This window comes from Streptopelia decaocto (assembly GCF_964273445.1).
Source record: "Streptopelia decaocto genome assembly, chromosome: 24".
In the NCBI taxonomy this organism is placed as follows: domain Eukaryota; kingdom Metazoa; phylum Chordata; class Aves; order Columbiformes; family Columbidae; genus Streptopelia; species Streptopelia decaocto.
Genome location: NC_138679.1, coordinates 2429724 through 2453441, shown reverse-complemented (window position 1 = coordinate 2453441; position 23718 = coordinate 2429724). Strand labels below are relative to the sequence as shown.

Here is a 23718-nt window from a genome sequence, read left to right as displayed (position 1 = left end):
GCTCTCCCGGTCCCGCGGGAGCAGCAGCCGCTGTGTGGACGTGCTGCTGCCCACAGCTCTGCAGCCATGGGCCACAGCCCCAACTGGAATCTCCTGCATGGCCACACATCCAATTTACGGGCTGACCTGGTCCTGCCTTCCCCTTCCCTTGGTCCCCGTGAGCGCAGGGAGCTGCTGTACCCCTGCTGTACAAAGCAGGAGCAGACAGCCAATGCCTTCGCCTCCCAACTCCGTCCAGGCCAGTTTTGAAATAAGCCGAAAAACAAACCCATGAGGCTGGGAAGGCCGAAGAGAGAGGACAGCACGTTGGAGAGGCTGGTTTGACTGGTACCAGTGTGGTTCTCGCATTAGCAAAGCTGGGGAGGATGGGCTCTTTTCCCTGCCTGCATAGGGACGGCGCTGACTGTACCCTTTGGTGTCAAAGCTTGGTGTTGTAGTGCTTGCTGTCCCCTTTGTATCTGGCCAGGGCTCAGAAAGCTTGCACAACATGCATCCTGTGAGCCCGTCCAGTGCAGTCACTGCACAGACATGGTTGGTTCCATAACCTCCAACGTCCAGGATTATCAGGGACAGACATCAGCACTGTCTCTGCGGTTCTGCGGTGCAGGCGAGCTGCACAAACCCCTGCTCCCCCCCGGCCGGACACGCGTGCCCACCCCGGTCCTCACCTTCTCGCTGCTGCTGCTGCAGGATGGGAGGTGGCTGAGGGATGCTCTGGGCAATGGGGGTGATGGTGGTGGTGGGGTACACGGCTGGATTGCGAGGAGACAGAACAAACCGCTTACCTGAGGATCTGCTCAGCCACACAGGGGCCTGGGGGAGACAAGGGAAGCTGGTACCTGCATACTGCTGGACTCCTGTGAAGGCTGGGTGCAACGTCTCTGCTACCGACGGGCTCTGGGCTGCAGAGAACAGCATCGTCAGCACAGCAAAGGCAACCACGCGCGTTCTGCCCCTCTCTCCCCACCCTCCCGCCAAGAGAGGTACAGAGCTAGAAAAAGTGTCCTGTGTGGGGAACCCAGACAAGAGGAGCTAATTGCAGTTCCTGAAGTGTCTGGGTGTTTTTCAGGGGTTTGGCTGGGGGGTTGTTTTGGTTTTCCTGTTCTCCATACCTGAGTACGGCACAAGGCTGTTGGTGTAAACTGTTTCCAAGGTTGGATGCCCGTTCGGGAACGGTATCACTCCGGTGAATCCATTTGAAATGGGCGCCACCAGTCCCGGCATGGCTGCTGTCCCCAGGAGCGGCGGTGAATGCAGCCCTGCAGAGCGACAAAGAGGGGAGAGGAGAGGACACCCCATGAGCGCAAACTCCTTCCATCTCCCCGACAAGACCGCTCAGTGCGAAGCTTTTAATCTCTTCTAGTTGGCATGTGGAGGTGACAGCCTGGCGCTGGTGACAGCCTGGCGCTGGTGCCTTCCCAAAACTAGGAGCAGCACCGGTGAGAATAACGCGTGCAGCATCGCTGCTCCTGGCTGCTGTCAGAGCTTTGGGATGGAACGTTTCTAATCCGGGTTTGTACAGCACCTGGCATGATATAGCCCTGCTTGTGACAGGCGTTCACATCCAATATGCATTATTACTGATATTATTACTGTGGGATGGTGATGATGAATAATAGCGCTGCTGTACTCAGAGTCAGGTGCAACCCTGGGAACCCGCGTCCTCCGCGCTGGCAGCGCAGGACTTGCCGAGCGCAGCCCCTCACCTGACGCTGGTGCGATGGGAGCGGCCGGCAGCCCGTTGAGACTGACGGCGCCGATCTGCTGGATGTGGCACGGGGAGAAGGCGACGCCGGGGCTCAGGTAGCTGCCGTGGGAGGTGGAGAGAACCGTCGTCTGCTGCTGCATCAGCTGCAAGGCAGGAGCGGCAGTCAGGGCCCCCAGCTGCCCAGCGCTCGCTCCGCTCCGCCAGCGGCTCCGGGGCTCGTTCTGCCCGTCTCTGCTCCCTCCACCGCTCCTGCGGCACCCCGAGCGCAGCCCCCACCGCCTTGTGGGGCACAGCGACCACAGCACCCCGAGCGCAGCCCCCACCGCCCTGCTGGGCACAGCGACCGCAGCACCCCGACTGCAGCCCTGAGCTCCGCCACTTCTCCTGGGGCAGCGCCAGGAGTGCGGTGAGAGCTTTGCCTTGAGGAACAGGGTTCCAAATCCCTCTCCTCTTGCCCAGCCTCAACAAGGAGACCGTGCTGCTGGGAGACACGCGGAGCTCATCGGGTACGCACACAACCAGGTGTCCATGCGCGGGACAGGGAGGGAAACTGTTGCTGTATGAAATTGTGAATGCAAGAACCAACGCTTGTGATGCACCAGTTCACCCCAGCAGCGCTCGCTCCTCTCGGTCTGATTCGAACATGTACATAATTGTTAAGCTGCATCTCCTGGGCCCGTGAGGAACCTCAGACGCAGCATCTACCACTCCAAGCCCTGCAGCACTTGAGCATGAAGGATGTTGGGATTCCCTTGGCTTCCCTGGGGTCCCAGCTCCCCAGAGCTGCCCATGGACATCTGGAGATGCTGTAAGGAGACCCGGTGAGGAAACCCTCCCGTCCCCACTTCCAGAGATATTAGACGGCATTTCAAAGGGTTGATGCCCTCTCACTCTGTTGGGGACACTGTATGCACTTGAGAACTGGCTACGATCTCTCCTCCGGGAAAAGGGAGAGCAAAGGCTGGGATAACACAGAAGAAGAAACAATCAGCTCTCAGGTCACTGCCCCGCGAAGAAGGAGAGAGAATCAAAACCAGTGGAAAGTAAAGAGGAGGGGAAAAAATCTGAAAGAGTGCATCTCAAGTCGAGGGGAAAGCCAAAACAAAGGCACAGAGCAGGAAGGCCAGTGGAGAATTGGAGATAGCAATGAATTTACAGACACAACTGGGGAGAAAGAAGAGGCAGATAAGCAAGGAGCACAGCCTAGGCCTGATGGCTTCTGGTCACCAGCAGGTTCTGAAGATGGGGGGGCACCTTAACGAGCAAGTCTAGAAGCTCTGGCTGCTCTCCCTCCTTACACACCCTGGACCACAAGCTAACATAGTGCTTTCTGCCGCAAACCCTCACCGTGTAGCCCATTCCTGCCTCCTTCACCATGCCCAAGTTAGTGCCGGCTCCACGACAGCAGATCCACCAAAACGATCGCCCCACGGCTACAACCCCAGACCTCAGGTGGGGCTGGTGGATCACAGGGCTGGACAGACACGACTGGTCCTCGCAGGAGCTGCTGGTGTCTGGTCAGGAAGGGCCTCTCCTCCAAACCAGCCTCGGTGCTTGGGATGGTAGAGCTGTTCTCAGCCTCATTACACACCAAGAACCAAATAATCTGTGTCGGACAAATTCTGTCTTTGGTTCCCAAAACTCACCAGCAGTGTAGCAACTTATCTGTTTTCCCTCTTTTCTCTTGCCACACACCTCAATGGCATTGGGCAGTCTCTGGGGATTCACTGAGTGGAAACAGCAGATGAGACACAATTCCTTCTCTGCCATGTAGATGAACAGGAGACACATCAAGAGGCCACTGAAGCCAGAGGTGGAAGAGGTGTCCACATAAATGAGGTTTATCTGCACTTCTCCCCTGGAAAATTACTTTTGATAACAGAAGGTACTTTTGAGTTCTTTGACCAAAGCACCCTGAGCAACTTCTGAGCCTCCTGCCATGGCCTTTATACTCGGTAGCAGAGACCTGCAAGTGACAGTCATCGAGGTGCCAGACCCAAAAGATGCTCCACCACGGCTGATTGGGGACTTGTTGAGTTTGGGACCCACCTCAAACATCACCGGCAATGACCACCATCCCTCCAAGGCAACGAGGCTCTCTCACTAAGATCCAAAGCACAGCCAGAACTGCTGGGGCACCCCTGACCCTCTGCTCCATCCCCAGCACCCTACGAACCCCCGTTGCACCAGAGCGAAAGCCCTGGGAGCCAAGGAGCGCAATGCGGGGAGAATTTCAGCAGAGAAATAAAACATATGAACCTGGGCGCAGGGCTCTCACGGCTCCAAAACCAAAGAGAGACACGTTTGTGCCCCAGCCGGCAGGTCGCTGTGTCTGGCACACGTCACCCACCAGCGACCACGCTCTGAGCCGCCTCAAAACAAGCCTGAAAGACGCTGGGTCATGCTCGACCTGCTCCCGGCCACCTCCACCAGCCTGCACGCCAGAGAAACCCAACCTCACTTTGAGGAGGTCCCAGTGCTCTCCTGTCACCCCTTCCAGGAGAGAAACGCACACAGACTGGGCTGCTGACTGGAGAAACGAGCCAGGAACAACTCCCACGGGCCGGGAAGCCTTAATGCGTTGTTAGAGAGACCCGTTTGTGGTCTCCCAGCCCAGGTACGGTGTTGCCCCACAGCCAAGAGGGCAGCGTTTCCCCCCACGCACCCCCCGTGATACTCACAGCCTGCGCATAGGCGCTGTATGGGCTGAACGGCAAGGTGAGAGATGGAGTGAATATCCCCAGCTGCCCCACCATTTGCTGCATACGCCGGAGGGTCCTCTCCTTATCTGTGTCAGCAAACTTCACCACTAGACTGGAGGAGGCACCCTAGGCACAGAGAGGAGACAGAGAGAGGAGGCGGGGGGGAGAGAGGCCACGGGACAGCGAGGCAGCAGCCAGGCAAGGTGGGACAGGGCAGGACAGGCAGCAGAGAGGAGCCGAAGAGGAGCAGAAGAGCAAATATTGGTGTGGAAGTGCTTGGGAGCTGCCTGGAACCTGGGCTGTGCGCTTCCCCATCCATCCATCCATCCATCCATCCATCCATCCATCCATCCATCCATCCATCCATCCATCCATCCCTTCCCCTCACACCCTGAGCCTTGCACAGCTGCACAAGTGCGTGCACACACCCCTGGCTGCGTTCACCGGGTGATGGTGCAGCCGGGAACACGCAGGACATCGTCAGCCACAAGCACCGTCTCTCCACCACCTTGAGCCGGGCTGGACAGGCAGAGTGGTTCCTGGCAGCTGGAAACGCCCCTGCTGCAGCACCGAACCGTCCTACCAACCCCAACCCGGTTAAAGATTGGGAGAGATCACAGCTGCTGCTCCCCTGGCACAAGAGGGCACAGCTGTGGCTACACAACCCCAGAGAACCCACAAAGCGTCCCCATTCACACCCAACCTGCCTGAGCCAGAGAAGACGGGGAGTGCGCTCAGACACCGCGGTCCTGACTGCTCCTGGTGCTGAACCAGCCCGCGCCCCGCTCAGATCTGAACTATTCCAATGCAAATTCATGGCCTGGTTCTTGGCTCTGGGTTAGTTAGCCCTTCTAGTGTGTGTCACTGCCAGTATGGACAGACATAGAGACACACACCAGCCCAGGACACAGGACGGTTCACAAAGACAAAAGCACAGATAGATGCACACACCCCACCCCACTGCCCCCCACAGCCACACGAGCTGGAAACTGCCGTTGAACCCATCGTGGTTTTGGAGAGCGAGGGCAGGTCCCTGCAACAGGGTGGTGGGAAGAGGATGAGGAAGAGGGTCGCTACCCTCCCTTATACTCACGGGCATCGTCTGGCTGCCGTGGAGCGCGTGGATTGCCGCCTGAGCCTCCGTGTGAGAGGAGAACTTTACAAAAGCACAGCCTGGAAAGGGACAGAAAGAGCACAGGAGATTGCAGAGACAAGACTGCTGTGAGACGGCCCCTCGCCATCGCCATGCGAGAGACGGGATCCGGGTCTCAGGCGGGGCGAAGGAAAGCCACCCCAAGAAAGCAGGGAACAAACAGGATGACTCAGCCCAAGCCCTCTATCCTCAAAAATACAGGAAGGGTCTAGAATTGCTAATTCAATTATACACTCTACAGATGATGTCACACCTGATGACCTTGCCCTCAAATTCTCCACGCACTCCTAAAGGGGTGCGCAAACCCCCCAAACTGCGGCCCCAGCCTGAGCCAGCTGGCTGGTGCTGCCCATCGCTCAGCCGCTGGTCGTGCTCTGCTTGCCCTCCTTCCACCTCCGTCTCTGCCCGTCCTCCCCGATCCTGCCCTGTGCCCTGCGCCAGGCTGGGACGTGGGTTCCCACAACCATGGAGTGTGGAATAAGTGCCCCGGTGGAAAGGAGACACATGTGAGCGCCACACAAGGAGCAGAGAGAAAGGGGTTCACACCTTTGCTGTTACCGTCAGGTCCACGGAGCACAGTACATTCATCAATGACCCCAAACGGTTCAAAGAGCCGGAGCACGTCATCCTCAGACTGCTGCTTATTTAACATGCCCACAAAGAGCTTCCTGTCCCCTAGGGGCAAACACAAACATCAACCTTCTATGAGGCTTACAGTCCAAAGCAGGAGAGTAGGGACGCTTCAGCACGAACCAGCGCGGTGTTGAGAACACGCCTGCTGTTGGTTGAAATGCAGGATCCTCCCAAGCTCCTCAAACCTGCAAAGGTTTCTGTGGCTCCCTGTCCTACCCTCCCCAAAGGAAAACAGAAGATTAAGAATTTTCTTCTATTCATGAGATTCCTTTGAACGACCCAACACAAATGGTAATATGAAAAACTGCCTGCAGTTACACCTTTATTGAACAACACGTGAAGTCCAAGAGGCACCTGAGGAACACAGCAGAGCAATCCGGGCAGCGGGATAAACTCCAGGACCCTTGGCTGCTGTTTCTTTTTCCTTTTCTCCAAGATCACTGTTTCCACAGCTGCTACGTAATCTTAGCTTCCATTTGCCCTTCCCTACCCCAGTCTAACCAGTATGTCTACCAAGCTGTCCTCTAAGGAATGAACCTTGGCATCCCGAGTCCCTCAGCACAGGCTCAAGGATCAGCCAACACAAGAGAGCTGGGCGAGGGCCAACACATCCAGGGCTTGGAGCTCAGGGTCATTCTGGGCTCCTCCAAGCAGCGAGGATCCCGGTTTGTGTGGGATGGCCACGTGTGGAGATGGGGAGAAGGGTGCACAGCGTTGTCTCCATCAGTGCACGGCGGGGCCCGTCGCACAGCCTGACGCCACCAGTCAAGCACAAACACAGCCGTGCTTGGAGCAACATCCTCCACAGATTGCTGTCAACAGCTATTAAAATAGAACAGCGCTAAAAACCCAGCCTAAATGCCAGCCCAACCTCCATCTTTGCAAGGAGACAGCTGCTGCAAGTACAGAGTTAACGCCCCCACTGCCCCAAACATGCATAGGGAGACGTGACCCATAGGAGCGAATGTGTCAGGGTACGGCTTGGGAGGAGCAGCGAGAGAAGATTCCTTATTGTTAGCGACAGGATCAGAGGGGCTGGCTGCAAACCAAACCAATGTAACGCGACACACGTCAGGGAAAACAGCAAGGAAGCCGCTGTCTGCTTGAGAGCGCGGTGACCTGAAAAACAACAGGTCTCGGAGCTCCAGCAGCAGAGCGGGCTGCAGGGGCTGCATGCACGGCGGGATGGACGGCAAACACACATCCAGCCCCTTCCTCGCTCCCCTGGGCTCAGAGGACGGCTCCCACACGGGTATTTAATCCAGCTGCCCCCCAACGCTTCTCTGCCACACACAGACGCTTGGGAACACATGCAGGAGGTGCCGTTGTCCCATGCAGAAAAGCGGATGCACACACGTTAATGGACAAGCACACAGGCTCCCACGTGCGCAGGAACGTGCTCGCACATTGACACAGCCCAGTAGGCGCCTCCAGAGACAAACTCAGTGAGCAAGAGGGACGTGCCGCGGTGTGCACGGCTGCACCGTGCGGACAGCACAGGCTGCACCATGCGGACAGCACGGGCTGCACCGTGCGGACACCACGGCTGCACCGTGCGGACACCACGGCTGCACCGTGCGGACGGCACGGCTGCACCATGTGGACAGCACGGGCTGCACCATGCGGACAGCACGGGCTGCACCATGCGGACAGCACGGGCTGCACCATGCGGACGGCACGGCTGCACCGTGCGGACGGCACAGGCTGCACCATGCAGACAGCACAGGCTGCACCATGCGGACAGCACAGGCTGCACCATGCGGACACCACGGGCTGCACCATGCAGACAGCACAGGCTGCACCATGCGGACACCACGGCTGCACCATGCGGACAGCATGGGCTGCACCATGCGGACAGCACAGCTGCACCATGCGGACAGCACGGCTGCACCATGCGGACACCACAGCTGCACCATGAGGACACCACGGCTGCACCGTGCGGACAGCACGGGCTGCACCATGCGGACACCACGGCTGCACCATGCAGACAGCACGGCTGCACCATGCGGACACCACGGCTGCACCATGCGGACAGCACGGCTGCACCATGCGGACAGCACGGCTGCACCATGCGGACAGCACGGCTGCACCGTGCGGACACCACGGCTGCACCGTGCGGACACCACGGCTGCACCGTGCGGACAGCACAGGCTGCACCGAGCCCAGCGCCCGCAGGACACGCAACAGGCGCCACCGCCACCCACCACAGATCAAGGGCTAAAAGTGCTGCACCCAAGGCTCTTACCCAGCCCCAGACACTCCTGATTTATATCACTGGGAGTGGCTGAAATATACAGCCTTGTGTATTTTTTAATGGCCGAATTGCCCAGCTTCCCCATTGTCATTACTAAACCCACGGGAATTTCATCCCCTTCCATTTTACTCGCGGTTCTTCCCCGCACAGCGGTCGCATTCTGGAGACGCTGTTTCTGCTGATTGAGCCATCCAAACTTTATGCCCAGTAATCCCCAGCCCAGGCACCAGAGCTGGTGAACCAGATGCTGCAGAGCTGCCCGCTCAGCACTCACACAGCATCTGCCCCCACCCAAGGGCCAGCTCGGAAATGCTGTTGGGCAAACCAGCCAAAAAATGGCACGTAGAGAAGGTGAAAAATCTGACTGGAAAAAAATGGGACTAGTGAGGATCATATTTACTGGGAGGTGGAGAGGAGAATGGAAACTACAGGAGTTTGTGCTCCCACCAACATCAGCTGGTTGGGCTTTGGGAGAGGATGCTCGAGCTCTGCAGTGTTCCCTCTGCTCTCTATCTACACCGCAGGCCTTATTTCAGACACATGCACCATGGCCTTCGGACTGCAAACACAGCAGGAGCTCCTCGAAAAACGCGTCACCATTCTTCCTCCATTTTCTCTGCAGCTCTGGTTTCTCACCCCCTGACTGGCCGGCCGGTTCCCGCGCTGTCCAGCGAGCAAGAGAACTGTCATCTCTGGCTGTTGAGTTCCCATGGAAACGCGCTCCGGGTACAGTCACCCAGGCAGCGGGAGGAACCGGTGCAGAGCAGGTCACTGGTGAAGACACCGCAGGAACAAGCGAGGGGTTGAGGCCGAACGCTTCGGCCACGAGAGACAGAGAAGGGCACACGAGCACCGGACCCTGCTCCTCCTTAAACCCAGTGGATTTAGGTCATCTGGCCAACAGCTGCGAGCAGGATGGGGGAAAGGGAGGAAGCTCACTGGAGCAGTTGTCGGATGGGACGCAGCGAATCTCCTCGGGTACGCAGAGATTCCTCGTTTCTAAGGCAGTGCTAATGCTAACGGGCTCGGGGTGGCTGTCGTATCGCATCAGCGCAGCAGAGTGTTCCAGGTCTCGCAAGAAGCACAGACAGGCGCCCCCTCGCTGCTTCCCCTCCTGGCGCCCTCAGGCTCACACCGAAGCAGGAAAGAGCAGATAAAGCCTGTGCCAGAATCACAGGGCCCCTCTGCAGCATCTTTTCACTAGTGAATTCCTTCTGCAGGGCGCAGGAACCCTGAGCGTTCCGACATCCCCACACAGCCCTGCAGCGCTTGGCCAAAACTGCCCCTTTGGCACAAAAATCAGTGTTTCTTAGACCAGGAGACAAATTCTGGTGCTCATGTTCTTCATTCAGGGTGCTTCACTCTAGAGACGTCAATCCCTGGAGAGGATAGAGGAGGTTCCCTCCCAGGGAGCAGAGCAAACAGAGCCTCACCCATGCAGCAGCTCTTCCCTCGATAAATTCCTAGTCCGAGCAGTCTTGTCCTGCCCCAAATCTTTCCTTTACTTCCTGCCAGTGTGGGGCTGTTGCTACAGGGAACGGTTCACCCCACATCAAACTTGCTCACCCGCTTCTCTGACAAGTGGAGCATCCCAACAGAAACCATTGGGGAGACCCCAGTCCCTCCTCCGGCCCCCCAAATCCCCGCCACACACAAACGTCCCTCCGTACAGACTATGGGGAGGGGGAGCCGGCTCAGGACCCTGTCTCTCTGGTTCCCCTCCCACACACAAAGCTGCCAATGGAGAAACAAGGAGAGATGACAACTACCTCCACGGCTCTCGCTGTCGGCCGGTTTCACTTGGATCGGACGCGCCATCTGCAACGAAAGAGAAACGCAGAGCGTTAGAGCTCGGCCCACCTGCCCGGCACACGGTGCTGATGGCTCCAGGACGCCCCGTTCTGCCCGCTGGGCAGAGCACGGGGACGGCAAAAGGGAGCCGAGACATCGTGGTTGCGACCAGCACCCTCGGAGGAGGGACCGCGTGGATTCCAGGCTTCTCAAAAGGAAAGCTGGTGCTTTCCTGGAAATTCCTGCACACAGTGAGTGGCAAAAAAAGGGCTTCGAGGAAGTGAAACAGAGAAATAAACTTCGCGGAGGCAATTATACTGTTAAGCGGTATTATTTTATTGACAGCGCTGGGGATCATCCTCCACCAGTGCTCCACACACTGGATCCTCTTGTGTTGCTTATATCCACATAACTATTACATATGCATGACGATTTTTGAAAATTTTGACATACAATACGTCTATACAAAGAAATAATTGGCCATGTTAGTTATAATTGTTTAGTTTCTTACTTACTATTAATTATTAGTTACATATAAACCAAGCACTCTGCTCCTAAATGTTTTACTTAATCTTCCGTCTCTTGTCACGCAGGAGGATCAAACACTTGGAAAACATCCCCTCGTTTTACAGGTGGTCAGAAAGCACTGATCATGTCAATTCGTTAATGATGGGTACGTCTTTTGTGCCTTAATCACAGTCTACGTGAATTTGGCAGCTTCTCTTCGGAAGCAGCTCATGCCCACGGGGCTGGAGCCTGAGCAGCAGCCCGTCTGTGAGCAATCCCTGCGTGCGCCCTGACTCAGCACGGCCACGGCCACCTCGCCTCCTGAGCCGCTGGTTTCCTTGCGGGAGGGGGCACAGAGCGGCTCTGAACCCTCCCCAGCCCCAGCGTCACAGCCAGCGGCTCCAACCGAGGGCAGCGCTGCTCTCCAGCAACACCTCCTGTCCGCGGCCAGAACGCTCGGCTTTAAAGCAACAAAATTCATAGTATCACGGTATGTTTGGGATTGGAAGGGACCTCAAAAGATCATCCAGTCCAATCCCCCTGCTGGAGCAGGAACACCCAGGTGAGGTCGCACAGGAACATGTCCAGGCGGGTTGGAATGTCTGCAGAGAAGGAGACTCCACAACCCCCCTGGGCAGCCTGTTCCAGGCTCTGCCACCCTCACTGAGAAGAAGTTTCTTCTCAAATTTAAGTAGAACCTCCTGTGTTCCAGCTTGATCCCATTACCCCTTGTCCTATCATTGTTTGCCACCGAGAAGAGCCTGGCTCCATCCTCATGGCACTCACCCTTTATATATTTATAAACATTAATAAGGTCACCCCTCAGTCTCCTCCGAACTAAAGAGCCCCAGCTCCCTCAGCCTTTCTTCATAAGGGAGATGCTCCACTCCCTTAATCATCTTTGTTGCCCTATGCTGGACTTTCTCCAGCAGTTCCCTGTCCTGCTGGAACTGAGGGGCCACAACTGGACACAATATTCCAGATGTGGTCTCACCAGGGCAGAGCAGAGGGGAAGGAGGACCTCTCTGACCTACTGACCACCCCCCTTGTAATACACCCCTCTTGCTCGGCTGTGAGGAAAAGCTGTTTATCTCTCTCGCACCCATTAGTGTCATCGGCAATAATCCAACCACAAGTAACGAGCCTGAGGGGTAGTTTAGCTCGTGTGATGTGGGGATGCTCCGGGTAAGACAGAGCGATGCTCCTACCCAGGAGCTGCATCCAGTAACCCACAGCCCATCTGCAAAGCGGGGTGCGACACTCATCAGACGGAAGGTGTGCGGGCCCCGTGCTGCCCAGAATGGCGATTGATAAGCTATACCCTCCTTCCCAAGCCAGCGGGATCCAACCGAGCCACAATCTCCTCCAAGGAACGGCGTACAAAGCAGATTTCCACATTCACAGCACATCTCACTGTGTCTCAGCATCACTCACAGATGCTGACTGGCATCAGTGATGATCATAATAAAAATCAATCAGAATATCACAGGTAAGGCCTGCACACAAGCGGCGGGTCCGGGCATAGCCTGCTTCCTCGCAGGAGAAACATCAACAACAAAACACAAAATGAAATCGAGCCATAAAAGTCACCAACTGAAATGTGTTTAGGAGCCAGCACGCAAAACACGGACCGCGGTTGGGATCCAAGCACTTGCCAGCCCCTGGGCCGCTGCGCCCCCTGGGAGCTGCCAAGGACCAGGCGTCTCTTCCAGCCCATAAACCGAGCGGAACGCGGGGAAAGGGCTCAGACATTGCTCCAGAAAGCCTCAGATTTCCTCACCGAGCCGCGGCGGCTCCTATTGCTGCTCACAGCCCCCGGCAATGCCCGCGCCAGCGAGGCTGGGGGTGTTTGGGCAGCAGGATGGGTGGGAGAAGGAAGGCGGCCCAGATGTGTGCGCGGCGGAGGGGGCTCGGTGCGGAGCCAGGACGGGCAGCTGGCCACCCCGCTGCTCCCACAGCACTGAGAAATAGCTTTGTTCCTACCCAGGATGCAAAACTAGGATTAAGCTAAACAGATGGGGAGGGAGATGGAGGGACAGACTTGGATCTCAGCTTCTGCGAGGAGCAAATCCATCTGGGGGAAGGGAGGGATGCCAAGCGTCACCCCGCGCGGGCACGGGGCCACCCAGGGGTGCTGGGCCTGAGGGTGCGGGGAAGGATGGCGGGAGGTGAGAAAGGGGGTTCAGCACCTGAGGACATCTCCGTGTCCCCTCCCCCAGCAGGGCTGTCACTCCAGCTCCCAGCACCTAGGGTAAAGGAGGTGTTGTCATGGAAACCGTTATTCACCACATGGAACCTGACATTTGTGGTTGCCATGGAAACCAGCTCTTGGGGGCATTCCCTCCGCTTTGCACAAAAGAGACATTTTGATATGATCTCTGAGGAGGGGGCCCCCTCTCCCCATCTGTCCACCCCTCTCCTTCCCCCACCGCAGGGACCCTGTGCAGCTGCGGGGGCACCGGAGGGTCCGTCCCCGGGACACGAGCCATGGTGGGTCCTATGGACCCGCACCCCACGGGTCACGGCCCCTCCTGCCCACAGCACGACGCCTGCAAGACTGGGGCCGGTACGGGGCCGGTGCTCAGCGCTGGTGCACGTCTGGCTGCGCTGACAAGCAGAATCCAGGCTGCCCAGGGGGAGATCCTAAAGCTCGGAGAATATTTCTGTTTAAAAAACACCAAATAGTCATTGGTCACAAAAACAATCGATAGGTAATTTTGACTTAAAAGTCAGAATCCAGGCTGCCATCATTCCAGGGCAGCCTGAGCCCACCAGCCATGGTCGCCCCCTCCCATCCCAGCGAAGCTCCTCCTGCCGGTGGCTTCGATGGGACAGGGCGAGTACTTGTGCCCAGAGCCTGACAGCAAGGGACACCCCAAAGATGGGGGACATGAAACCGAGTCATCTTGGGCAGGAATAAGTAACCAACCCTGGGTGTCTCGCACGTGTTACAAATGCTGGCTTGGACCAGTCTTGTCTCCTCAGTCATTCACTGTGTTATTACCCAAAGGCTTCTACGAACAGGACCCCACCACCTCAATCCCATTAAGTCCCATGTTGCTACTACAGATGAACAACATACCCAAGGCCTCTCAAGCAGAGGTGTGAGCCTACAAATGCACAGCAAGCCCGGTTTCTTTAACTCAACGACACAGGTTGCGAAGCCTTGAGAAGCGTTCCTGTAGGCTCCTCAACTTTATGGACAGATCTTGGACAAAGAGCTCTGTCCCCTATAGAAACTCAATGTACAGAAAGGATGGTTGAGCTTTACACCTTCCATTTGAGGGACACAGAGCAATGGGGCAGCAGGCAGGACGTGCCTCTGGCTTGCACACCAAACTCTGGCCGTACAAACTCTTCCGGCCTCTCACCACCATCTCGAGATGCGCAGCAACCAGAGAACACACCTGATTCCTAAGAAAGCTCCCCCAGTTTTGTAGCACTCCTTGGATCAAGGATGTAAGGAAGATTTCTGACCAAAATGCACCATTTCTCTCACTGCACCCCCCCAAAGAAATTCTTGTAGAGGTGAATGGCTCCCCACATTTACACCATGCCCAGCAGGAGCTGTCACCTTGCAATCCGCCCCAAGGAGGAGCAGCGGCCCCTTGCTCGCACCTCCTCAGCTTTCAAACTGCAAATGCTGGACAGAGGGAGGAAGGCCCCCGGGATGGCAGGGCAAGCCTCTCTATTAATTAGGAGTAAGTGATGTAAACCAGCCCCTCAGGTGCAATGCGGGGGAACCTCGCGGCGTTAAGCGGGTCAGAGGCAGAGCGTGAAACGCGCGGCGCAGGCTCCTCCGGGACGCCACGAGCCAAAAGGCACCCGAGGCCACGGGCAGAATGAGGCCCTGGGCTTTCAGGCTTTGCAATAGCGGGCTGGTCCTCTTCTGACCGGTGAAAAACACCCACAACCACTTCTAGCCGTGCAGAGCACATAAATCTAAATGTTGGTTTGCTCATTTGGATGGTGTTTCTGCTAGGAATGCGAGCAATGATGGAGAGGTGCCAGTCTCAGCGCTTGAGTCTCCTGCCTGCATCCTTCCCCTGGTATCTCAGGGCACCTCAGTCCTACCCAGAAGAACCATCCTCCCCTGAGCTGCCTCCCACAGAAACATGAACAGCGTGGGCACCGAGCGCCGCTCCAGCGCGGCTCTAAAGGTTGCTTATGAATTCACCCCATCCAACCCCATTATGAAGGAGACAAGGTTAATTACGAGCCCTGTGTTCCAGGTGGAGCAATCAAGGCACACAACGATGAAGGTCACACGGGGAGACTGTGGCAGAAGCAGCTGTGAAGTCCAGAGCTCAAACCACACAGCTCCTGCAAGGAGCAACGAGATTGTTGGGGGACTTCACCCAACCGCTTTGAGTCACCGGGAAAAGGACTCACGAACTGCAGCTCCGCTCACAAGTTCAATCCAGAGGTGTTTTCCCTAAGCCCAGCACAGAGGGCAGCGAAGGGAGCCCCCATTCCCCACCAAAGCTGAGCGACCGCAGGAACCCGCAAGCAGCCCACAGCACACACGCTGCCCGCTGCGCTCCCTGGGTTCCTTTTCCCTTAACACAGTCAGACACCCCTGTCCCCTGCTCTGCGAGGAAGGCGAGCGACCCATCGCCATGACTCAGAAAGCCTCTGGATCTCCCCGGTGTCTCCATGGAAGTGACAGCGCCATTACTGTGCATTAACATCAGACAATCAGCAGGGAGCTCAGCGCCACACGGCAGCTCCAGCCCCCATCGTGTACGTGACTGTTGGGTGGACGCATTTAAGCGCCGTCTCCCAGGACTCCGTGGTCAGTCCGTGCTCGTGTTTCTCCAACCTTGATGTTTCAGTGCCCTGCAGGGAAGTTCATCCTCCCTGTTGCCCCGATCTCTTTGTGCCACTTGTGATCGGTGCCGCCAAGGGTCAAACGAGCTTTTAGGGGAGCGAAGGAAACTCTCAGCTTTCTCAAGGCTTTTTCTACAGGTGCTGGCTCATGGATGAGCTGGAAGGTTCACACACTGCGGTCGGTCGGGGCTGATGGGGGTACGGGCAGCTCAGCACAGATACACCCCCACCTCGGCAGGTTAATTACTGAGGTCTCTGCTCATTTAACACCCCTGGGTGGCCGCGGCCGGGCCGAGCAGAAGCAGCCGCCCTCCGCCCCGGCTGCTGCGCACCGGTTCCCATGGCAACCGTTAGCATCCCAGCAGCGCAAAACCTCCTGCAAAAACAACGAGCCCACGGGGAAACCCACGGAAAACGGGCCCGAGCCCCAGCGCCACCGCAAGAACCCCACGAGCCGCCTCTGTGGGCTGAACGGCAGAAGTTACGGCTGATATCAGGCAAACGATGGCACTTTGGGGGTGCTCATGGGCTGGAAGGGCGGCCCAGACGCTGGAGAAGGCCCTCGGTGACCTGATGTAGTTACTCCTGCGTTGAGCAGGGCTTGGCCAGAGACCCCGGGGCTCTCTTCCAACATAAACTGTGATCCTGTATCCACACTCACAAACACGTGCACCAAACGGCCTTGGGGAGAGGGGGATGCAGCGCAGGTGCCTCCGCAGAGACCAAGGTCTGCATGGGCTGGTTCACGGGTGAGCTCATCGGGAAACACGTCAAAGCCTCAGCTCTGTGCTATAAGGAGATGCGAGCGCTCGGTTGTGCAAGGGGCAGCAATTTCCAGGGAGAAAGGGAGGCCCCTTGTGCACAGGACAGCGTGTGCATTTCGTCAGCACGTGGGAACGAGCGCTGATGTTTCATTTCGTCATCCTTCCAGATCCACAGGCAGCAGGAGACACTGTTTGCTTTGGCCGCTTGCTCTCCCCCTGCCTCTCCAGGGTACGTACTTTGCAGGGCTGTGCCTTGCCTCACTCCCAGCCCCTTAAACCAAACCCCACCAGCGCAAGCATGTGCAGCGAACGGGCACTCCTGCTGTTCCTTGCCCAGGGGCTGCTTTAGCCCAGCACCTTCATGTCCTGGAGCTGCCATTTCAACGAGACGGCCTTGCCATGCTCTCTTCTACTGATAACGCTGCATGACTCTCCTGAAGTTCCTGATATTATCTATCAAACCTGCAGGATGGACACCAGAATAAACTCCTCCACACTGCCCAAAGGTTCAAACTGCAGAGGCCGCTTCAAAGATTAACAACCGGAGTCCAGGTTGAGCCCCCAGCCCAACCCGCAGGCCCCCGCTTTGCCAGCTGCAGTCCCCTCTTGTGTTCGCACCGAGAAACTTTCCGAAACGCTTCTCCAGGCTGGCTTCTTGTACAAAAGAGAAGGGAGACCGAGATGCTCTGGCCTCTCAACTGAGATCCCCCGTCGCCCGCGTTCCCCGGCGCCCTCCCGGGCCGCGGATCCCGGCAGATGGCCGGGATGAGCCCCGGCTCCGGCGGCACAGGAGAGCCTGCGCTGGGCTCCGGCTCTGCGCTCGTCCCTGTGCCCAACCATCTGAGTTAGCGCTGCAGCATCTTCACCCCTGGTGCATTCCCGGAGCCTCTCTCTGCTCTCACGCTGCTGCTCTCTGTAATTTTCCATTCCCGCGTCCCTGCTCTCCCAAGCTGTCGCTGCATCCATGAGTTCTCCCCCTGATGCAGCCACATTTCAGTACCCCCATCACCGCTCTTAAACTGCCCGTATTCCCAGCCTGGATCAATACCAATTTCTGCCACTTACTTGCCTACCTTTCAGCAAGCCCTTCTTTGTTCTGCATAGAAATAAAACTCTAACTGTACCTTGCCAGGAGAATTACTTTTTTAAACCTCCCCCCCTCCGCTTCCTCCCTCTATTCTTCTTCCCCTTCTTCTTCAGGAGCAATTTTATGTAATTTGCAACTGTCTGGCTGCAAATGAAAAGAGACACAAAGCGTTTCTGCGAAATATTGAAAAGCTGGCTGCTTTTCCCTCAAATTTCACTTAGCGAGAGGCTTTAACTTGGTGTGTGATCACTGCGTGTCATTAATAACCTCTCCAATTCCTTTCAGAACTCGGCAAAGTGAAGGCACAATCACGAATCAAAGGCACGGGTTATTGAGATATAATATCGTTTTGCGGAGCCAGCGAGCGGGGAGAAGGCGGAACGCTGCGCTGCCAGGCTGGCTCTCAGCTAAGGGCACACGACATGTAGGAAGAAGCATCAGCGCTTGATTCCCTCTCTGCTTTTCAGCCCCAAAGCCTTTGCTCTGTTCAGCCTCCGTGGGTTGTGTCTTTCCCTGAGCCCTGCGGACTCAACCACAAAGGGCGCTGGTTTCTATTCTGTTCCTCAGCCCGTCTCCATCTCCGTCGAGTCTTCGGAGCCCATCAAACTGCTTTATTGAGACTGAGTCAGACTTCATTGTGCAGCTCCCCAGCCTGTCCCCGGGGAGCACAACCCGGGAGCACAAACCAGCATCTCTGCACGTCCAGGATGCAGAAAGCACCGGGGGATGCTCATCCTCCCTTCCCCAAAGGGAGACTCGCACGCTCGTCAACTCCACGCTGCACCGACAGCAATTCGCCAGCAGCACGGGTGATTCAGATAACACACAGCTGCCAGTCCTCCTGCTTTCCACCCTGCGCACACTGGCCGTTAAAACGGGGTGAAAGCCAAAATATCTGCCTACCTTCAGAAAAAGATGCTAAGCCTTACTGTCAGAAAATACGCTTTTATGAGGTTAATTCTATTTGGCTACCATGCACCCAACAGTCCTCAATTTAAAAATAAACCAGAATTTTGATCTCCCAACAGGAGAACTTGCCAGAAATGCCACAAAAGCAAACAGAGGCCGCGGTGATTCCTATTGACTCATGTGGAAAACCTACAATATAAATAATGTAAATCCTCAGGAAAGCTCCACTGCAGGTACAGCCCTGAAGGAACAATGTGGCAGCATTCGTAGCGTCAGAGCTGGAGGGTCTAAGCCAAACCTCTGTGGGCACAGGCTGACCCAGTGACACACTTGGAAGAGAACGCAGAAGGCCAAGAAGTGCCAAGACCAACCCCATGCACACGTTAGGACGGAGGGCTGCTCCGTTCTGGTGGTAACTACCTTTAAAATGACCAAAGAGAGAGAATCCTGCCTTCTTGGTCACCGAGGAACTTCCCAAACGACAAACTAAATGTGGTGAAGTCGTGTATTGCCAGCCTGCAAACAGACAGCTCCAAATGCAGCACAGCTCGTGTTCGTCTTAATCCGCAAGCTTAATTACACCACATTGCTCATCAACTGTCTCCAGACAAACATGTTTGAAAGCACTCAGCTAGCACAGGCTTCTTACTGTTCCCGAGCAGTTTCTTACACCTCCTTTAACATGAAAAGCCTTCAGATCCCCACATCATAGATAAATCGCTGCTTTAAATACTACTCCATGCAGCGCCTTGTAACCACCGCGAGCACAAACAGCAGAGAACGCAGCAAAACGCATCCCTGCTACAGAACCGCAGCGAAATTGAGACCGAACCCACCGAGCCTCACGTGAATGATCCTTCAGTGTGTGTACAGGTGCTCGGGGAGACAGGTCTGTCTGCTCCGCGGTGCGACAGCCCCGTACCGTGACTCATCACAGCCGCTCCTGCATCCTGCGCCTTGTTCTCACAGGCTCCGACCTCCTCCCCTCACACATCGACTCACGCCGCGCCGGAGCGCTCGGTTACCCGCGTTCTTCCCTCCGAAACGGTGAAGATCCTATTAGGTGGGAATTAAATCACGTGCGTTTTCCAGCCCCCAAATGCCACCACAGGCAAAGGGAGCGCAGGTAAACAAACACGGAAAAGGACGCGTGCGTGGAGGCTTTGAGGGGAGCTACAAGAGGTGGGGGAAGCTGTTTGGAACTGTAGGGGTTAAGGAGGAAATGTTATGGTTAAGAATTCCTAACCCCTTTCCAGAGACCCCTGGTTTACGTTAATTATTCTGTTGCCTTGAGCACTCGGGGCCTCCTGTGAGCTTCTGTCTATAGGAACCAAAGCTCCTCCGCCTACTCACTTCCAAACGAATCCTTCAACGCGCTTGATCAACCCCCTCAGCGCAGCGAGGGAACTGCCCCGGCAAAGCTCCCAAACCCTACCAAAATGGGAACGGCACCAATCCAGACCTCCTGTCAGCCCACCAGCAGGTCCCAGCGGGACACAGGACCTGTTTTCACCTGGGCACTTTGCTCCCAGCACCAGCGGGACCGCGCAGGACCCAGGAACGCACCACAGCCGGTTCAGCAGTCTCGGTCTCACCTATATAACCCATTTTTCTTCCAAACTGTGGGATGTGGCAAGCGTATCTTTTTCTTCTGAGAAGCTGATCCAGCTCAGCCACTGCACTATATATCATTCTGGGTCCTGCAGAGAGCCATCCAACAAATTGTCCAGGCACCCTGAAGGTCAATGGCAGACTAGGAGTGGATGTAGCAGGAGGAAAAGGGTCCGGTACCTTTGTCTTGTCTCCTGTCAGCTCTCCAGGCTGCACCCCAAAGCCACAGCTCCCCGGTGACAGGGACGGGGAGCTGAAGATGCCGCGTCACATCCCAAAGAGCAGCAGAGGAACAGGGCTGGCTGGAGGTACACGGGGCAGCCTTGGCACGGCGGCGAGAAGAGCATCAGCTCTTCGGCTCCCACACCCCTGTTCTAACCCCCAAACCACGTTGCTCTTTCGCAATCCCCTGAGACTTACCCCCGGCAAGGTCTTCTGCTCGTGCAGCGCCGTCTGGGCTTTGATGGCGGAGTCTCTGGCACAATACGTGAGGAACGCACAACCTGCAGCGGGCACAGCAAAGCGTCGAGTGAGACGGGCGATTGCGGGTGCACAGACACCACGTTCCTCGCTGGTACCAGCAGGTGACCCAGGTGCAAGAACTACGGAGGCTGTTCCAGCAGATCTCCGTCCCACCTGGCTTTTTGATGGGGAGCGGGTTGCTAATTAAAGGCGCAAATGTTAGGTAATTTGGATGTGTTGAAGGCTCTAGGGTAAAAGGCAAAGAAACAACATTAAAGGACCTGCAGGGCCCACCCAAGGTCTGTTGAAGTCATGGAAAAGGGTCCCAGTGAATCAACTTGAACAAGGTGAGAAACAACAGGAGAGCAGAACATAAGCTAACACACAGTACACATAAGCACGATAAGGGGAACACAGAAAACAGCAAAGTATAATGCGTTCTGCAAGGGCCAACTTGAGAAGACGAAAAGCACGTGGAAAAGGCCAAATCCTGACATTCTCAGTCTAGATTTGACACATCTCAGCCTGACACTGGAGCCAAGGGAGGAACCACAGCCCCTCCAGGAAGAAAAGGATCATCTTCGGGTGCTCTGACGCTAAGAATAATCAAATGAAACTAAGCAAAGGAAAAATCTGGCTGGCTATCAAGAAACATTTCCTAGCAGAGAGAGATTTATTAGACTGTGGAATGATGTCCCCAGGGAAGCGCCTGGAGTTCCATCACTTGAGTTGTTTCAGATGAGGATGGGCAAAGCACTAGAGAGTAGGCTGGAACGCTAGAACGCATCTGACCCTCTCACTCATCCCCCCGCCTCGCGGTGGCATTTTACGTGCTAAGCAAAGGCAGGACGTGTCCCTTTAGCTTCTCCTCCCTGGGAAGGGCCTGGCTGCACACAAGCTACATGGGATTATTGCAAGAAGAGCTGCTGGGCTTTACACAACCGCTTCTCCCCACTCAGGGACAGAAAGGGAAAAAGCAGATGGAAGCGGCGCGTGAGCTGTCAGTTGGATCTTGCTGCAGATCAGGAAACACGGGGAGAGAAAACTGAATCTGCTGTTACACCTGCCTATTCCCAAACCAGGCGGAGGGTCTACATGTCAACTCGTGCCACCAGGAAAGCAATCCCTACCTTTCACTATGTACAACACAGGGCAGGGAGAACAGGAGCTGAGGGGAGACCTTATCGCTGTCTGCAACTGCCTGAAAGGAGGTTGGAGCATGGAGGGTGTTGGTCTCTTCTCCCAAGTAGCAAGTGATATGATGAGAGGAAACGGCCTCAACTTGCACCAGAAGAGGTTGAGGTTGGATCTGGGGAACAATTTCTTCCCCAAAGGGCTGTGGGGCATTGAACAGGCTGCCCAGGGCAGTGCTGGAGTCACCATCCCTGGAGGGGTTTAAAAGGCGTTTAGACCAGGTTCTTCGGGACGTGGATTAGCGCTAGGGTTAGGTTAGGTTATGGTTGGACTTGATGATGCTGAGGGTCTCTTGCAACTGAAATGATTCTATAGTTCCACGCGAAGGGCAGAGGAAACTGCAGGTGTGTGGCAACGACTGTACAACAGCCCCCAGAAGAACCTATGCACCCCAGAGGCCGTTCCTGGACAGAACAGAGCACCAACCCCCTGACCGACACCTGCACCCGCTCAAAAACCTCAAAACCAAAGGGATATGTTTATTTTGCTGCGGGAATCTTGCATTTAGCAGCGAGTTAATGTCACGCAGATCTGGCTAATACCAGTGCTGCCCCCTTTCACGTCCATATCTAAGAGACAGATCTGCCCGGAACCTGAGACCTCAGACCACAGGGTCTATATTTAACATGTCAACCAACATGAAATGTGCGATTGTCTCTCGCCTTGGGACCGTTCTCCTCCTCGCTGGGTTTGAAACCTGGCTGGTCACTGTCGGATGGCAGCAGGTTTGGGCTCAGTCCCTTGTACACACAGACACACAAGAACATGGCGATTTGGTTCTGAAGTCACACTTCTCCCCTAAATTCAACCCAGCTCCCACAGGCTTCAACGAGGAAGCGTTTGCCTTTGGCGCTGTGGCTAGATTTGGCCTTTTAAAAATGAACTTGTTTTCCCGTTGTTCCCTTCCCTCTGTGCTCATTCCGGGACGGCTCGTTTTGCTGCAGCACTCGCAGCTTTTCTCACCTTTCCTCTTTAAGCTGAAACCAGAGGCGTCGCGACTGAACGCAACTCCCGTTCCCTCCGGCGCACCAACGCGAGCCCATCGCAAACCGTTCGGGGGCAGCGGGGCCCGGGCCGAGCACCCCCCGCGTTCAGAGCGCGTTCCCCGCGGGCTCGCTCTGCGTGTGCTGCGATCGCGCTCCCGGATCTGGCAGCGAACAAGCTCCATCAATCCCCATTCACAGCTGGAGCTGTGGCCATCACAAGATCCCCAACACCTGCCAGGGTGGAACCTCCATAGAAGGGAGTTGATGCTCTGGACACCACAGCTTTCCAATACAAACAATAAGTACAGCTAAACAAGCCTCCCCAAACTTTTTAGCATCCCCTAAAGGTTTTCTAGCAAAGACAGACCCCCCTCATCTATCCCAATGTATCATCAATAAGGCCAAACGCCACCGGTAACGGATTTGCAGCCGATATTCTTCCTAACGTGGATTTAAAACCGTGTTCCTGCCTGGGGGGTCTGAGCCCCCGGGGGGTGGTGGCCGCTCCCCCAGGGCCCCCCGCTCCAGCCCCGGCAGCCGCGACCCGCCCCGCTGCACATCGGCGCCTTTGTCACCGCACCGGCGACAGGCCCCGGGTTCCCCGCGCCGGGCAGCGCTCCGCGGGGCCGCCAACCGCGCCCGAGCCGCCGTGCGGCCCCCGCCGTGCCGCCCCTTCCCCGGCGCGGCGGATCGGGGCGGGGGGGGGTGGGGAGCGACGCGCGGAGCGACCGGGGGGCGCCGGGACCCGCCGCCCTTTGTGCGGGGCCGGGCTCACCCTTGTGCATGCCGGTGTAGCGGTCCTTGAGCACGGTGAGCTCGTAGATCTTGCCGAACTGCTCGAAGAGCGGCTTGAGGTCCTTCTCCTCCAGGTTGCGCGGGATCTGCCCCACGAAGAGCTTGATGGCATCCAGGTCCTTCATGCTGTCGGGCTGCGCGGGGGGCTCCGCGCCGCCGCTGCTGCTCATGGGGGAGGCTCGGCGCGGCGGCTGCGGCGCTGGCGGGGGGAGCGGCGGCGGCGGCTGCCTCCTCGCCTCGCCCTCGGTGAGTCTGGCCATGCCCCGCGGCCGGCGCGGCTGCGGGCGCACGGGGGAGGCAGCGCGGCTGGACCGGCAGCGCGGCTGGACCGG

At 56.6% G+C, this 23718-nt stretch overlaps 1 protein-coding gene across 7 annotated transcripts in view; it reads right to left on the bottom strand.

The window, feature by feature from the left end:
• The window catches only part of CELF5 (CUGBP Elav-like family member 5), a 27097-nt gene extending 3379 nt beyond the window's left edge, over positions 1 to 23718 (bottom strand). For 5 of the 7 annotated variants that reach the window (XR_014186005.1, XM_082072221.1, XM_082072222.1 and 2 more), the window contains exons 1-9: positions 23367 to 23718; positions 20370 to 20452; positions 10217 to 10268; positions 6110 to 6238; positions 5504 to 5583; positions 1707 to 1851; positions 1113 to 1259; positions 840 to 902; positions 669 to 752 (exon numbers count right to left, since the gene is read on the bottom strand). Coding sequence is in view for 6 of the 7 variants with exons in the window: in XM_082072221.1 (XP_081928347.1) it covers positions 669 to 752; positions 840 to 902; positions 1113 to 1259; positions 1707 to 1851; positions 5504 to 5583; positions 6110 to 6238; positions 10217 to 10268; positions 20370 to 20452; positions 23367 to 23646 (1063 nt within the window). In the remaining variant the exon portion in view is untranslated. Of the gene's footprint in view, positions 1 to 668; positions 753 to 839; positions 903 to 1112; positions 1260 to 1706; positions 1852 to 4389; positions 4537 to 5503; positions 5584 to 6109; positions 6239 to 10216; positions 10269 to 20369; positions 20453 to 23366 lie in introns of all 7 variants that reach the window. The other 2 variants (XM_082072226.1, XM_082072225.1) reach the window with 2 other exon arrangements.